The following is a 15022-nucleotide window of genomic DNA, read 5'->3' on the forward strand; positions in this document are numbered from 1 at the left end:
TTCCATGTTCGTTTGAAATCTATTGTTAACAGTTTGCTTAACCATGAAGAGGGAGGAAAAAAAAAACAGGTTCCCACAGTGTAACTAGTAGATTTCCAGAGTTAAAACATGATACCACACGCAGAGACTAGCATAAAGCCCAAACCAACAATGTGGTAAGTTTTTAATGAATAAGTAGTATTAACACATTACATGCTTGAGGAATGAAAAGTTGGATTTTTACCTTTGGACATAATGAAAAATCATGTTCTTGTAATTATTAGACACATCAAAAAGGCACAATCAGGAAAAACAGTAGAAAACTACTAAACATTATTTGGCATGAAGAGTCAACGTGCTTGGTCTTGTGCTGCAGTGGAGATAAGGTGCTGTTTGTGTCTGGTATACTCTTTCAGAAATATATTTTCACCGGTATTTGTTTTCAGTCTTTGTGGCAGATATGGCCTCACCCTTACAATCAGCCCAACTGTTGATGTCAGTATTAATGCTTATTAATCACAACTGAAATTACAAAATGTGTAATTTTTGTAACTGTATCAAACTAAAACATACCTTACTTCACCTTTTAGAGGTGTTGTATGGGAGATGAAAAGCTTAAAAAAAACACACAGGAGAGCCACAAGATGCACCTGCCATTTCTGTTGTAAACCAAGAAGTTAGGGGGTTTTTTTTGCTTGCAGAACTATAACAAGGTGTCCTGAAGCCAGCCAGGAATGTGGGGGTGATATTGAGGAAGACATCCCCCACTTAAGATGAAGACATGAGACAAAATCTTTAAGGACTTTTTTTTTTTAATTTTAATTTTAATTCATATTTATGGCTGTTGTTTTTTTGTTTTGTTTTTACAGTTTGGCTAAAGATTTAAGTGTAATATGTACTCAAAGTTGAAATAAAGCTAATAATGAAACTGCGTTAGTGTTGCAGGGTGAGTTTTGTGACAGAGAAGCATCTCTGGAGGATGGTGTCAGAATAAGACAAAAATAACCCTCTGCCAAACCTTTTCTGTTTTCTAAAAACAGCCTCAGGCAATCACTCCTGCGATCAATTTTGTTCTTTGCTGCTTGTAAAGTTGTTCTTTCATAGAGTTTCACAGGAGGAACACAATAAAAAAAAAAAGGCGCACAGCTTCAAAGAAAATGAAACATACAAACAAAAAATGTTTACAATATTTAGCATGTACGGTGTGTGTATGTATATAGTCAAATTCTATAATATTTTCAATTTTTAGTACAAAAAGGAGAGCAGGGAGGGAAATGGCTTGTAGTGTGGGATGTGAGAAGCTGGTGGGAGCAGAGTGCAACCGTCCTTTGGCGAGGCAGAGACACTGTGACAAGTCCTCTGCTCCGCGTTTCACATTCTAGCACTGAGAATACTTGGCCATTCATGATTCCGACAGAGTGTCTTAGCTTGTTGTGCACACTTGATTAGTTCAGTTTTCTTTTTTGCCATCTGCTTGTGAATGAAATGTAGTAGGAGTGGAACGCCAACACAGAAAGGCAGAGTACTCTGCTGCCTGGACTTTGAGTGTGGAGGCGTGGAAACTAGGTCTAGACTGATACGGGTCATCGACGCTTCACGCTGCCACAGTTGGATTCATTTTAAAACCGTGCGAGTTTGTCAATGCTTGCCAAACACTGTCTTTAGTTACTTTTGTTTTTTGTCCAAACATATCCCGCGACCTTTCATTCCTCTTCAAGTAATTCTCAGCAACTTCTTCTGGCATCAACTGGTCACAAGGAGACGCTTCATGAAGAAATCCAACAAGTACACGTTTTCTCTTTAGGGGTACATGGTTGTACACGTTTTAAAAAATAGGATGAAAAGCCTGGAATCTCTGGAATAATCTGAAAACTGACTAATCTGACATCCATATGCTCCACTGACTACTTACTGTCCACACCATTTCTTTAACAGCTCTCAAGGGGAAAAAAAAGAAAAAGGTGGATGTGGCAGAGATGACTGAAGCCAAACAAATCAGCCTTATAAATGTGTTGATAGCTGTCATTTTCTTGTAAATTCTGATAAATAGTTTAATGACAAAATGCTGCCATCTACCCAAATCAAAAGGAATATTACATTTCATTTCTTTTTTTTAAAGGCCTGCAATTGAGCAGGAAGCCAGAGTCAGCAGCATGAGCCCATATCAGTCTGACCTTGACTGCTTTTAAATGACATTGTGAGTGAGACATAGTGAGATCACCCCAAAAGACTTGGCACTGGTAGGGTCCTAAGTGCTGTGCGGTGCGGTGCGGTTTGTCTCAGAAGTCTGTATGCCGTGTGCTTGTATAAACCGTTTTCTTTTCAGAGTGGGACGACCGCAGCGTTGGAGAAGGGATGCAAGCGGCGTTGGGGGGCATGGGGTGGCGCACACGCGTTTCCTCAGCTCTCGTCATCCGGATGCGCTTGTTCCAACAGTCGAACGTGGGTGAAGGGGAAATGGCCTCGCTTGCCTTTGCACTCACCCTCCCACTGGCCATTCACGTTGATCTTGGTCACTTTCACCATGTCTCCCACCTGTTTGACGACAACAAATAACACAGGTTTCTCAGTTCACTGTGTGAGCACAGAGTCATTTCATGCTCAATGTCTGACTGCAGGCAGATGGATCAGTGGAAGACGGTGACCCGTCCTCCCGTGGTGTCGCGGCGGGTTCAGAAAAACATGAGATGAAGTATGACAATGGCCATTGGGGGTCAACATCACAGGAAAGTGTTTGTGAAGTGATGCAGAACACAAACACATAAATCACAACAGATGATAAAAATACAGGTGCTCATTTGTTCTAAACATGCCGTCTAAACATGGGATGATATTATGGATTGTTTGATTTTATTATTATTACAGATTCAAGGTCCAGTTCACAAGATTAAAAAAAAGAAAGAAAAAAAACCCATCAGAGATGTTTATTCACTTGGCTTTAACATTTTTTGTGCAGTGTTTCTGAGCTGTGTGAAATCTGCCATCTCCTGTCTTCATTAGACTCCACCATTGTTGGAATGTATTCATGTGTATCTGTTTCAATAAAGGGACTCACAACAATGTGCCCTCTGTCACAGTCTCCGGTGGCAACGAGTGTACAGTGCGGCACATTAATTGAGTTGCCATGTAAACATAAAGACAGGCCACTGTAAAGGCTCAGTGCCCGTCTGTCTATAGAACCGTCTCCACTGAGTGTCTGCAGCCTGCATTCAGAAAGACACTGTGTGCTTGCTCACACGCATGAGTGAGCCATTAACAGTCCGTACAGCCTCATCTGAGACCCGAGAACAGAACATGGGGAGAGATTAATAGTGAAGAGGAGGGGAGGATAGGAGAGCAGAGGAGGAGAGTCTTGGAGGAAACGAGAGAACGGTGGGTGGGACATCTACCTCTAGAGCTAGAGCTGTGCTGTCGTAGGCGTTGGGCACCCTCTTCTGAATGGCTCGGGCATAGACGGGCCCATTCTGTAGATTCGGGAGCTGGGCGTTCACCACGGGCTGTGCGTACTGACCTGGATCCCCAAGAGCGTTGGCCTGTGGGACCCCAGTTCCATCAGTGCTGCTCACCGCCCCTCCGACGTGTCCAGTCCCTACAACTGGGTGGCCCACGCCAGCAGTAGAGGGTGACGAAGCCTGGTACTTCTCCACATAGTTAACAGGGATCATTCCGGTGCGGCCCTCCTGGTTCCCAGCGTTCCACCACTGCTCCTCAGGCTTCTCCAGCACACGCAGGATATCACCCTTGCGGAAGGGGAGGTCCTCCTCATCGTTGCCAGTGAAGTCAAACAGGGCCCGCACAAACTCCACCTCTTCGGGCTGCTGACCAGACCCAACAGAGGAGCCTGTGGGTTTGGCCTTGCTAACAGGTTCTATAAGCGTGGTGGTATCCAGGTAGTGGATCTTGTAAAACTCTAGTAGGGCCGGCAGCCCGTCAAACTCCTGATCCCCAATCCGAAAACGAGGCGGGGCAAAACCTGGCAGAGGAAGAGTGAGTTTGTAAGTTGCTTGAATGTAGGATACACGTTTGATAAATCAATCAATACATGGCAGCCTTTGGACAGATGGAGAAAAGTTTACAATGCAAAGGGACGCATAATGCAGCAGCAGCAGCAACCAGTTTGCACCACCCAAATTTACAATAAACAGGAAGCAAGAAGATGAACCATTTCCTGCAAAGACATACTGTGCTCTCAAAGAGACCACAGGGATGATGCAGCCAGGAGGGTTTTCAGCATTTTAAGTGGCCGGGTGAAGAGTCGAGATCATTTTGCTTTTTAATCCATATTTTTGTCCAACGCATGTGCCCCCATTGAACAAAAATAACCAGGTGAGAAAGGAACCTTTTGGTGCAGTAACAGACCTGTAAAGCAGAGCTAGGGATGAATGAGGTCGGGGGGGGGGGGGGGGGGGGGGGGGGGGGATTTAGGGTCACAGACATTCTTGGCAGGCCGATCTGACGAGTCATCCTCCTGTTTGTGACAGCCTACGCGGCTCGCTACGGCCCTGCCCACCTCATAGCCACTCGACTATCGTCCGGCGGTCCACACACGGGAAAAAAAAACACCACATCAAACTTCATCGCGAGAACAAAAAAAAATTCCCATAGAAATGCATGATCCTAAATATGCTCCTTCGATTAAAAAAAACAACACAAAACAACAACAAATAAATAAAGACTCTAAGCGGTATCTGGCATTCAGTTAGTAAAACGGCGTTTTAAAATGTAGTTTATTAAACTTCAGACTACTCTGCAGAACAATTAATGTGGAGGCGTTCAACTGAGCATTGCATACCGATACAAATGTTGGATTCATCCAGCAGACCTTGCAGAGCCACAGTTGCATAACTTCAGGAAAAACTTGACAAGTTGAGACAGAATCTCCTATGCTAACTTTAGCTCCCAGCTAGATGCAGTGGGCGGTAGCTAGCTCACACAAAACTCTGAAACTCATCTTTTGTTGTAGAAACTGGAGAGTAGTCGTAGATTCAACAAACGCCGACATATAAAACACGTTTAATAAAACCCAGACATGTCTAAATCGGGACACGTACACCGCGTATATTTTCAGAATGACTGAGAGCATGTAAAACGAGACGATCTGCAAAGGGTGTCTGGGGCGACTTGGGGGGGGAAAGGGGCAAACCAAGGAGTTACGAAAATACATTGCTATTTTAGCGTTAGGTGTGGTCTGCCCAGTAGAACAACCCAGCTGGGAGAGACGGACAGGTGAACGTTACCTGCGCCAGACTGCCGGTTGTTGCTGATGCTGTTGATGATGTAGTGCGACACTTTAGAGTTCTCCGATACCGACAGAACGTAGTCGCCGGGGATGGTGGTGGAGTCCCTCACCAGGAACACACCGTGTCTCTGGCCCTGTAGGAGAGGCATGGCTTCCTGGCGGCTCAGTTTCCCCCAGTACCAGCTACTGCGGTCTTCGGCTTCAAAATTACCAGCCATGGTCGTGACAAAATCCCGTTCGAGGCTTGAGGCCTTTCCCCTTCGCCTCTTCCTATCCGCAACTCATACAAAACTTTGGTGGAATAACTGCTGCTCCTGAAGAAAAAAAAAATGGCCACGTTCTGGAAACTTCGCGGGCAGCTTCGGGACCTTACGTTCGACGGAACTTCTGTTAGTTTCCAAAAATTCAACAGTCCTTGGTTTGAGCGTCAAAGTGGTCCCCAAAAATAACATAAAACTAATGTGCAACAAGAAACTCAGAACTAAAATGGCGGATCTAGGGGGGAAAAGTTGACCTCATCTACCGGAAGGGATGCCTGGTCAACGGGAAGCGATGTATTGACGCCCCGCAAAAACAATGGGGGCAAATAAAGCTCTGCGTGGAACTGTTTGCAATGATGCTCGCATAAACCAATCTCTTGATTACAGTGGTTTAAAAAAAAGTCATGTTTCAACACGGACTTTGTTTCTTAAAGCCACACCTCGATCTGCCCTCTGTCAACTTATTCGTTAACTCATTTGGGCACTTCATTTGTATTTTGTATTTTATATACCATGAAAACCTTATGATAAAAAAGAACAACTTGTGAAAATGAATTCAGGAAAATATTTAACATTTGTTATTTCCATTTTTGTATTTTAAAATAGTATTTGTATTAATATGTCGTTGATTTCTGTGGACATAAAACGATTGTCAACATGAAAATCGGGGTGTTATTTCTGGTTAAGTAAAAAACAAACAAAAAAAAAACACTTTAAAACCTTAGAACTGTCGAAGAGTGATTATAAAATTGCCAATTAAGTAAACACCAAGTTAGTGTCCGTGAACATTTAACGGACAAGCGGTTCTCAATAGTTACCTTTTACTCGTGGTCTTCTTAGAGTACATCTATTTAACCAGTAGATGGCACTATACACAAATCTAACACTAATTTAGGCACGACTTTGGGATGTATATAAGTGGAAAACCTTTTTCTGAGTGACGCCCTTTCACAAAAAAAAAAACGTTTTCTATCACAATTAGTATTAAATATTTGCCAGAGGGGAAAAAAAGTAAATAAAATGTCAATAATGTTGTTTATTGTTTATGAGACAAAATAAGAAAACTAAATTATTGTACTGTGGATGTGTGGTGCAAGGGACAAAGAGTGATCTTGCTGTAACATCCAGTTGTGAGTTGCAAGGAACAGTGCACATGCAGCATGGGGGGGTAAATGTTGGTGACTGCACTAAAATATATGTTTTAGTTCAAATAAAACATATTTCTCATGTTAACATCATAATGGAACTGTGTTTATTATTAGAATTTCCTTGAACTCCTTGGTTTTATGAAACAATTCAAAATGCCAACCCCAAAGGAAGTTATTCCTTACAATGTATTATAAAATTGCTTTATTTTTATTGACTTGCAAAACTTCTATGTATTTCACCTCAGTGGCTTATGACAGTGCTCATGCTTTAGAACACTGAATAGCAATTTTCTATAAACTGGCAGGTTTTTTCGACAACTACACAACAAACAATGATGTAAGCTTTATTCTCAACAGAGTTTTGGCAACATCTTACAGGCTGTACCATTAAAAACAGTGTTAGTGTGTTTTTTCCCCACTAACTATCTTACAAAGGTACACATCCAAACACCACAAAGTGCTCATGACACACAGAGGTTAGCAAAAACAGCTACGTCTTGTGATCTACTCTGATACAGAGTCATTCAAATTTCTTCAGGTGGTTGTAGAGGGACTGGACGTACGTAAACACGCACATGGGGTCTGGCTTATCTCCCATCTCCAGCATGTCGTCCACCTCGATGAGACGGAGGCAGTCAGCCTGCTCCCTGAAACGTGAAATGGCGCGACGAAAACGCTGAGAAACATTTTTCAGAACGGAGGCCGGTAACCCTGTATTTGCTCATCTTACTCTGCAGTGGTGAAGGCAAGCCCCAGGTTGTGCTTGCGGTTAGACGGCTCCAGCGTGTTGTAGTCGAACTCCAGAGGGAAGAAGGAGTGCACCAGAGCGCAGAACGCCATGCCGTCGCTCCAGCTGGATGAGAAGTTCTGGATGTCTATGTTCTGGCAGGGAGGAAGCTCAGGTCTCAGTTCAGTCCATGACAGCATTTATGAAATGTCACGGTGAGATCTCAGAGAGCACAAAGAGAACGTCAACAACACGTGCATGAGATTAGTGTTCAGTGTGAATCATTACAGGCTCCCCGTCTACAGACCTGGTACCCGATAGTTTTGGAGCGGCACCATTCCAAGAGGATCTGCTTTATCCCACTGGCACTGGACACACCGAAACTCTGAGAACGCTTCAGTTTAGGCCTGGAGTCCTTGGGTCTATTTCAGAGAGATGCCACTCACCATCTGACCGAATATCTGGGGCTAAAGTAATGGATGGAACATCTTTCACATACTTTGCGGGCTCTGTGTTCATCCTCTCAAAGAGAGCTCTTTTGGCTTGAGCCCCATCGGATCGCGGCAGCGTTTGGGATTTCATCAAGTCCTGCTTAAAATCAGCACCGATGGACTTGTTCTCTTTTCTGTGCAGGGGAAAAAAGATAAATCAACTGATTAAATAATTGCTGCAAAATACAACAAACCTTTGATCGCACATCTACGAAGCATGTGACAACCTACTTTTGCAGACTAGGCGAGAACCCAGATTTTATGATTGATTTTGAGGGAAGTAGCTTTTCTGCACGAAAACACAAAGAAGACAGATGGCATATTGGCCTATTACAGAAGTAAAATTGACCCAGACTTGAAAAAACAAGAGGATAACATAAATACAACACATATGGCAAAAATCACTCAAAGTATATTTAGCTAGTATCCCAAGACAGGATGCACAGGAAGGAGCGGGTCAGCCCAAGTTTGCCAATATTTCCAAGTCCAATACATGTTTCTCTGCTGTACCTGCAGGCTGAGGGAAGCTCACGCTTCTCTTCAGGCTGGGACTGGGGGTCTTGAGGACGGGCACTGCAGTGGAAGGTGCAGTTGAGAGGACTAGAAAACAGCATGTAAGTATAGCAGTGCACACAGATGAAGCAGCCCGGACCTCTGAGCTCACCACGTTTAAAGGGATATTCCCCTGGTTTCACCGCCGGTTCCTGTGATGCCGGGGCAGACGAGGGCGCCTCCACGATGGAGCCGCTTGAGGAGGGGAGTGACGGCTTCATCTTTGGCTGAGTGGCGTCTAGTCAGCGTCAAATGGAAGGAAGAGTCGTTGATGAGTCGTTTTAAAGAAGACGTTTGATGACGACACATTAGGGGAAACTATCTTAAAGTTAACTCACCGCGTTTGAAGGGATAGTCGCCTCTTTTTATTGGTGGCGACGTCGATGATGGAGGCTCAAGTCCAGTAGCGGCGCTCTGATCTGATTTGGATGTCGTTGAGGGCTCCGAACCGCTTCTGGTCAAGGCTGTTAGAGGAGCGTGAGCCAAGGCTTGAGGAGCAGAAGCCGACTGCTCCCCCGACACCTGGGAACTGGCTTCCTTTGCTACAGACGTACCTGAGCAATCACACCAGAGTCAGAAAAAGTGAGCGAGCGCAGGGGAAGCACTCTTCTGGATGATACCGGTACTGCTATTCTACACCTGCTTGCTGAGAGACAATAATAAATTCATCCTTCCAAGACCATTTCAGGCAACGCACAATATCAAAGTCCAAAAAATACAATACATGCACTTGTTTCATTAACCTTTCAATTGAAAATAAACACCCATCACCCTTCCTGGAAGGTGGTGCTATATTTTTCCCAGAGAAAGGAGGATATATCAGCTCAATCCACAGTTAGGCTGTGAAAGTGGAAATACACACTGACGTACATATATGTACGTCATATTTTTCAGTGTGTATTTACTCCCAACCAAGGTGATTTGGAAGTAAACTGAGATGGATTTTTATTTCTGTCACATACACACAATGCACATATTAGGACACCCAGGCTGACCTTCTGTGGAAGGGTTCTCCACTGCGCCCCCTGCTGGTGGTTCCGCTGTTGGCAGGCTGGGACCGTCTGAACTCTGTTTGTTTGACACAGCGGTGACAGGGAGATGTGGCCGGGGCTCATCATCATCTGGGAGACAATCACCCCAACAGCGTTTTGTTTAACAGTTCACACAAGGAACTCCCCTGAAATGCAGAACGCAACTTGCCCTCCTGCTCACCACACTTAGCAGGCTGCTCTGCTGATTTGGGCCCAGGTTCCTGAGGAGCAGCTGGAGCCTCGGGACTTGTCTTTGTCATTGCAGTGTGGGGAAGATGAGGCTTGGCCATAGCGACTGATTCTTCATGACCTTCTGAGTTCAAGAGAAAAAAAAAGAACAGATCAACATCACAAATCCTTTGAACGACTCTTCCCCACAGATTAGCATCCAGCTAACACTCACGTTTCCCTAATGAGTCAAGTAAAAGTTGTAAATCCAACGCGACTGACCGGTTTCTGCAGCAAACTGAGAAGTGCTGGTTGCAGCCGAGGGTTCTGGACTCGTTTTCAAAGTGGCGGTGAGGGGCCCGTGCGACAGGGCCTCAGGCTCAGCTGTGTGCACCAGCGAGATCCCTGAGGTGACACGGCCAAACGTTAGCGGGCCAGAGATCAGCGGGTCGGCACAACGGATGCGAGACGTCGCCGAACGACTGCTTACCCACGTTCCCGTTCTGTTGCGCGTGCTGCTGGGCACTGCGGGCGACGCTCCTCTCACCTTTAGCATCAGTTCCCTGCTCGGTTTAGGCAGGAGGAGCCAAACAGGTAAGGGCATCGTTCAGTGTCATTAACGAGCACAGAAAACATCAACATGTTTTTACAAAACACTCCAAGTTCAATTAGTGCTTAAGCCATTAAAATGACAACATGAATGAAAAGACATTTATGATGTGTATTGTATCTTGTAGCTATGTTTACACATGCCTTGGACCTTTGACCTATCGGCAATCATGGCTATTAAAACTGATCAACAATAGTGGAATTTGTTGACTGAAGTCGTTTCTCATGCTGAGTAACCTGGCTGATGGAAACCAGCGCCTCCATCCTCCACACTGGACCTTAACGTTGATGAAAGCACTTTTACGTGAGTTTGTGCTCGATGGGTAAGTTGTGTAAGTTTGTACACAGGAATTTAGTTATGATGCCTGTTTTTCTTTATTTGTGTTTGCTTTTCAGACTGCCGCAGAGATGAAAGTAATTTACGTTGTTTTACACTGTGGCATAAATCTCTCCTCCGCCTGTGTGTCTGCATTCACCCTGCTGGACGTGTGTGACGTTCAGCTGTTTGCTGCTGAAAACATCTCCAGCAATGACAGCTGAAGCCCACAAACCTGTGTTCCACCGACGGGCTATTTTAGATTTTGTAATCAGGCCCCCCTTATGAGAGTTTCCGTTCCACTCTTCTTACGTCCTAATATAGCCCCAAATGAATGCTTTGGGAATCAGGGAGTGTGCCTGAGTGAAGCCCCAGCATCGCCGTACTTTTGGCCTGCCCACCTCGACAGTACCGGTGCTTTCCAGAGACACGCAAGGCTAACCGGCTCACTTTTAGCCAGTCCGTCAACTGGCCATCAGCAGAGAGATTAGCACCACCAAGATCTGCAGGGCTCCACAGTAGCTCTTGTAGGATATCACTGTCTGACTCTGTCTGACCGTGTTAATCCTGTCAGCCTCTGGCAGGAGTTTACTTTCCTGTCGCTCAGAAACACTCTGTGAACATTGCCTGGTCTCCAGTCTCACAGTGAGAGGTGACAGAGTGAGTAAAATCAAGCGGCTAAGCTAATAAAACACAATTCGACAGCGAGAACTGAAAATGTTCATGCTGTAAAAAAAACAAGGCTATCCAGATAATGGCCCAGACACCGAAAACACGTCAGACAACGTTCTCTGCACCTCGAGCTGATTATTTTTGCTGCTCATTATTATTTAGGATTAATCAATTAAGTAATGCTACTGAGTATTGCTTTTGTCTCTGGGAAAAAAAAAAGAAAATCATGCAATATTTTCTTAAAATGATTATATTGTGTGTAATTCAGATCTGGCTTGTAACCCCGCCTTCACCCTGTGACAGCTGGGATGGGCTCCAGCAGACCCCTGCGCCCCCCTGAGTGTAGGAGAAATGGTTGGATGGATAATTCAGACTTTGACCCATCTGCCGTTTCTGCCTGCAAATGTCGTAGAACTAGGACTCAGTCATCAGCTTTTTTGACATGACCCACAATACCGTGTGGTGGGGGAAAATTAGTGTTGAATCATGCGGTTTGTGACAACTGGACGTGGAGAGACTTTTCAGCAGGCCTTTAGTGGTATGCAGCCTCTCGAACACCAATGTTAGGTCAGGTTGACCAAAACAGATTGGCGAAGGCGTCCAGTAGCTCAGATAGGGGTTTGTATCTTTGTCCAGCGACAATCCAGACATTGTTGGGGAGGTGTTCAACAAATGACATATGTATCTGCTCATTGTATGCTCATGTTTATTCGTCTCATGCTCACGTTTATTCCGTGGTATAAAAGACTTGTACTCATGATGTTCGGTGAACAACTGTCTCGGATACCCTTGTTCCTCTCGTGGGATTAAACACTTGCTTCTCATCAGCCAGAGTGCAGAGACATCCTTTCACTCACACCGCAGAGGCGCACAAACGCTCTACGACAACAGCTGACAAAGACCTGCGATATCTAAATGCTCACTACGGACACCTTCCTCTTTATGTTTTCAATGGACTCTGTCATTATTAAGCGCATTGAGGTGTATGTCTCTATGGTGGGTTCACGAGGGCAGTGGTGGTGGCGGTGTTGGTCGGGGAGGGGCCTGGTGGTTTCAGTGCACCGGAATGTTGGCGGGGTGTGCGTTTCCAAAGGACAGCTGCTGGTCCCGCTCAGCGTGCACCGGGGACGGCGACAGAGATGCTGTTCAACTTTTCCATCAGGAGATTCGAGACTCAGCCTGGCCGCAAGTCAAGATGCCAGAGTGGTCCTGGGGCCGCTGATTTATTCACGCGTCTGCTTGCTTGGGAGCGCGTGTGGTCGGTTACGTCACTCAATTGGAACACAACCAGCGTGCCACAATCGGCAATGTGTGGTGGTGTGTACACACACACACACACACACACACACACACACACTGGGAGCTACAACCCTCGTCATCCTTCTAAAGTTCTTGGATGCTGAGTGGGAACTGATCAATTACAATTGTGTCTATTTACAATGGCCCCAGAGAATCCAGGGACTTCTGAGAACTGCGGCTCAGTCCCGGATCTCCCGGAGGAACCCAAAATACACGTGGCCTTTGGAAGACCCGACGTTATAAAACGGGGCCGTGGCTGCTGGAGGTCTCAGAGTGGGAGGGGTAAAAGGATCACGGTGTCCAAGTGTGAGCGTGCGGTAGTGTAGCAGTGCGATTCATTTGGCTGGCGTGGCGGGTCTTTGCTCTGAGTCAGCCGTGAGCTGAGTGCAGGTCAAGTGGTGATGGAAAGTGTGTGGATGGATAGTGCACAGGCATCGCTCACCCCAATAATATTATAATTGGTTCTAAAACCGGCACACAGTCCAGGTACTTACATTAGTCTCAGCATGTCTCTTGGCCCTCCATGGGGGCGGAGCTGGACTTCCCAGAGCTCCACTTGACTCTGATGGTTCAGTGGAGGTGGACTGACAAGACTGGCGCTCCGCCCCGACAGCCGTCCGGCTCTCGGCTGCAGCCTCTACGTGTCCGTTCTCTGCGCTGGCGTCCTGCTGCGCCTCAGCGGGACTCCTCCCCGTCTTGCCGTTGGTCAGGCTCTCCACCAGGCGGCCCAGGGCCTCCAACTTTGCCCTGAGCTGCTGGTTGTCCTCCTGCAGCCTGGCCACGGCTCCGCCCAAGGGCCCGCTGGACACGCACAGCTCCTCCATCTTCTGCTCGATGCGTTGCTTGAAAGCTCTGACATCCACTTGCACCTCCTGGACGGCGGCCTGCAACGTGGCCTTGACCTGCACCAAAGTCTCGCTCGCGACCGCTGCCGCCGCCTCCGGACCACTCACAGCAGCCACATCCATAGTACTGTAGTACCTTTTTCCCAGACCTCTAGATTCAAGTCAAGGTAGTAACGGGGCTAGCTGGGATGAAGGTGATGTCGCTGTTAGTCGTTCTTGTCCGACGGTTATCTTGAAAAGAAAAGTACACCAGGTCTTAAACAAAAAACCCCAAATCTCCAAACTCAATCGTTCATATTCACATATATGCAACTTACATCTCAGTGAATCAAAGGGTTTGAAAGGTTGTCTCCTCGGCAGAAACTCATCACAGTCCCCTCAAGCTCCATGGAGGACTTACTGTCCATATTCTTTGACACAGACGCTTGGATCTGTTCAAAGGAAGATCAGTTGTTATTTATAAGCTGCAGAAGACTCGTGCATGATGTCATCTTGGCGAGCGAGATAGAAAGAGAGCGAGAGAGAGATGCGGCGGTGGATCAGGTTCCCGATGCACGCAGCGGGAACCTGAGGGATGATCTGACTGACCTTGCGATTTGGTGGCCAGTTCTCTCCCTTTGTCCAACGGATATGCAAAGTGGCGCTGCTGGGGGGAGCGTGTGTGACTGAGCTGTCTGAGGCTGTGAGCTTTGGAAGCAACAGGTTCACCTCGGTATTTTTGGATGTCAAGGAGGCGGGGACGCATTGGACGGAGAGGAGGAGCCAGAATGATTGAAATGCTTTGGCCTCCTCAATGCTGGTGAGGCTGCAGTGGCAGCCTGACTGGATATCGTCATCCTGGGATTTGGATGAAGGAAGACTGCCATCATCAACATCCTATCCATATTATACAGAGTGTGTCCCGCTAAAATTTCAGCTTTCTGCTTCCCTCCAGTGTTCTTAACCTGGGAAGGTAATCGGTGCCTTCAGTGACATCACAAAGGGCTGATTTCCAGAATTTTTCTGAAATGAAATGGTAAGACGCTTTTGTCATGTGGTGAGAGTTCACCAAGTGTTTTTTTTTTTTTTTCAAGATAGTACAAAATAACATGTTGATTTGTTGGTATTTTTATTTGTTTATTTATTTTTAACAGTGAAAGGACCAGGCCACTTTGAGTAAAATGTCAAATGAACCAGTTGACTCGTCACTGTCCGTACTTGTCTTCGCCTCAATTGCTGTGCAAAACCTGCCTGGAGCAGCAACGCCCTCTGTATGGATGCAGCCTCATATTACAGCAGACAGACCCTGCACAAACACTCAACAAGAACGTCCCGATTCAAAGGTTATATGCAATGTTTATCACAGTTAAATACCTTAAACAGACTCCTTAAGAATTAAATAATGAATTAATATTCCCTAAATAACACAATTGATAAGTGATAAAGGAAAGAGTGTTACAAATCAGTTATTACTGACGGGAGCTGTATTCGTTCACTAATTACTGCCGTGAATGACGGATTTACCAAAGTAAACTCTGCAAGAAAACGCATTACGCACTTGCGTCATGGGCTGATGATGAATTAACAAATAGGCGTGGAATTATTAAAAACAAAACAAAACAAACAAACAAAATACTACGAAATATCTATCCTCAGTGTTATTTGTGAACTCTTCTCTGCGGTGCGGGATGATACAGCGAGTCCGGG

General features: G+C 45.8%; 2 protein-coding genes across 2 annotated transcripts; both read right to left on the reverse strand.

Moving 5' to 3' along the window:
• Positions 1 to 133: 133 nt before the first annotated feature.
• LOC142882110 (adapter molecule crk-like) lies at positions 134 to 5770 on the reverse strand. The gene is made up of 3 exons (XM_076016648.1): positions 5217 to 5770; positions 3369 to 3952; positions 134 to 2514 (listed from the first exon to the last, which is right to left on the reverse strand). The coding sequence occupies exons 1-3, from the start codon at positions 5434 to 5436 to the stop codon at positions 2380 to 2382; spliced, it is 939 nt and encodes a 312-aa protein (XP_075872763.1). The 5' UTR covers positions 5437 to 5770; the 3' UTR covers positions 134 to 2379.
• A 1179-nt stretch (positions 5771 to 6949) lies between these two features.
• Positions 6950 to 14112, reverse strand: LOC142882109 (uncharacterized). The gene is made up of 15 exons (XM_076016647.1): positions 13925 to 14112; positions 13654 to 13767; positions 12986 to 13567; positions 10086 to 10158; positions 9878 to 10000; positions 9609 to 9737; positions 9392 to 9517; positions 8735 to 8950; positions 8509 to 8634; positions 8355 to 8417; positions 8076 to 8133; positions 7853 to 7978; positions 7661 to 7775; positions 7357 to 7508; positions 6950 to 7273 (listed from the first exon to the last, which is right to left on the reverse strand). Exons 3-15 carry the CDS (start codon positions 13457 to 13459, stop codon positions 7147 to 7149), a joined length of 1908 nt encoding a protein of 635 aa, XP_075872762.1. The 5' UTR covers positions 13460 to 13567; positions 13654 to 13767; positions 13925 to 14112; the 3' UTR covers positions 6950 to 7146.
• Positions 14113 to 15022: the final 910 nt, after the last annotated feature.

This window comes from Nelusetta ayraudi, unplaced genomic scaffold (genome assembly GCF_046127955.1).
Source record: "Nelusetta ayraudi isolate G7.1 ecotype Tasmania unplaced genomic scaffold, CSIRO-AGI_Nayr_v1 ptg000233l, whole genome shotgun sequence".
Classification (NCBI taxonomy): domain Eukaryota; kingdom Metazoa; phylum Chordata; class Actinopteri; order Tetraodontiformes; family Monacanthidae; genus Nelusetta; species Nelusetta ayraudi.

Excerpts from the sequence above, each read along its gene's own strand:
- LOC142882109 (XM_076016647.1), bottom strand. The coding sequence starts at position 13,459 with ATGGATGTGGCTGCTGTGAGTGGTCCGGAGGCGGCGGCAGCGGTCGCG. Across the intron at positions 10,001-10,085 it reads GCAACAGAACGGGAACGTGG|GGATCTCGCTGGTGCACACA; the intron begins GTAAGCAGTCGT and ends GTGTCACCTCAG. Across the intron at positions 9,738-9,877 it reads TCAGTTTGCTGCAGAAACCG|GTCATGAAGAATCAGTCGCT; the intron begins GTCAGTCGCGTT and ends TGAACTCAGAAG.
- LOC142882110 (XM_076016648.1), bottom strand. The coding sequence starts at position 5,436 with ATGGCTGGTAATTTTGAAGCCGAAGACCGCAGTAGCTGGTACTGGGGG. Across the intron at positions 3,953-5,216 it reads CAACCGGCAGTCTGGCGCAG|GTTTTGCCCCGCCTCGTTTT; the intron begins GTAACGTTCACC and ends TTCCTCTGCCAG. Across the intron at positions 2,515-3,368 it reads GCACAGCTCTAGCTCTAGAG|GTGGGAGACATGGTGAAAGT; the intron begins GTAGATGTCCCA and ends GTCGTCAAACAG.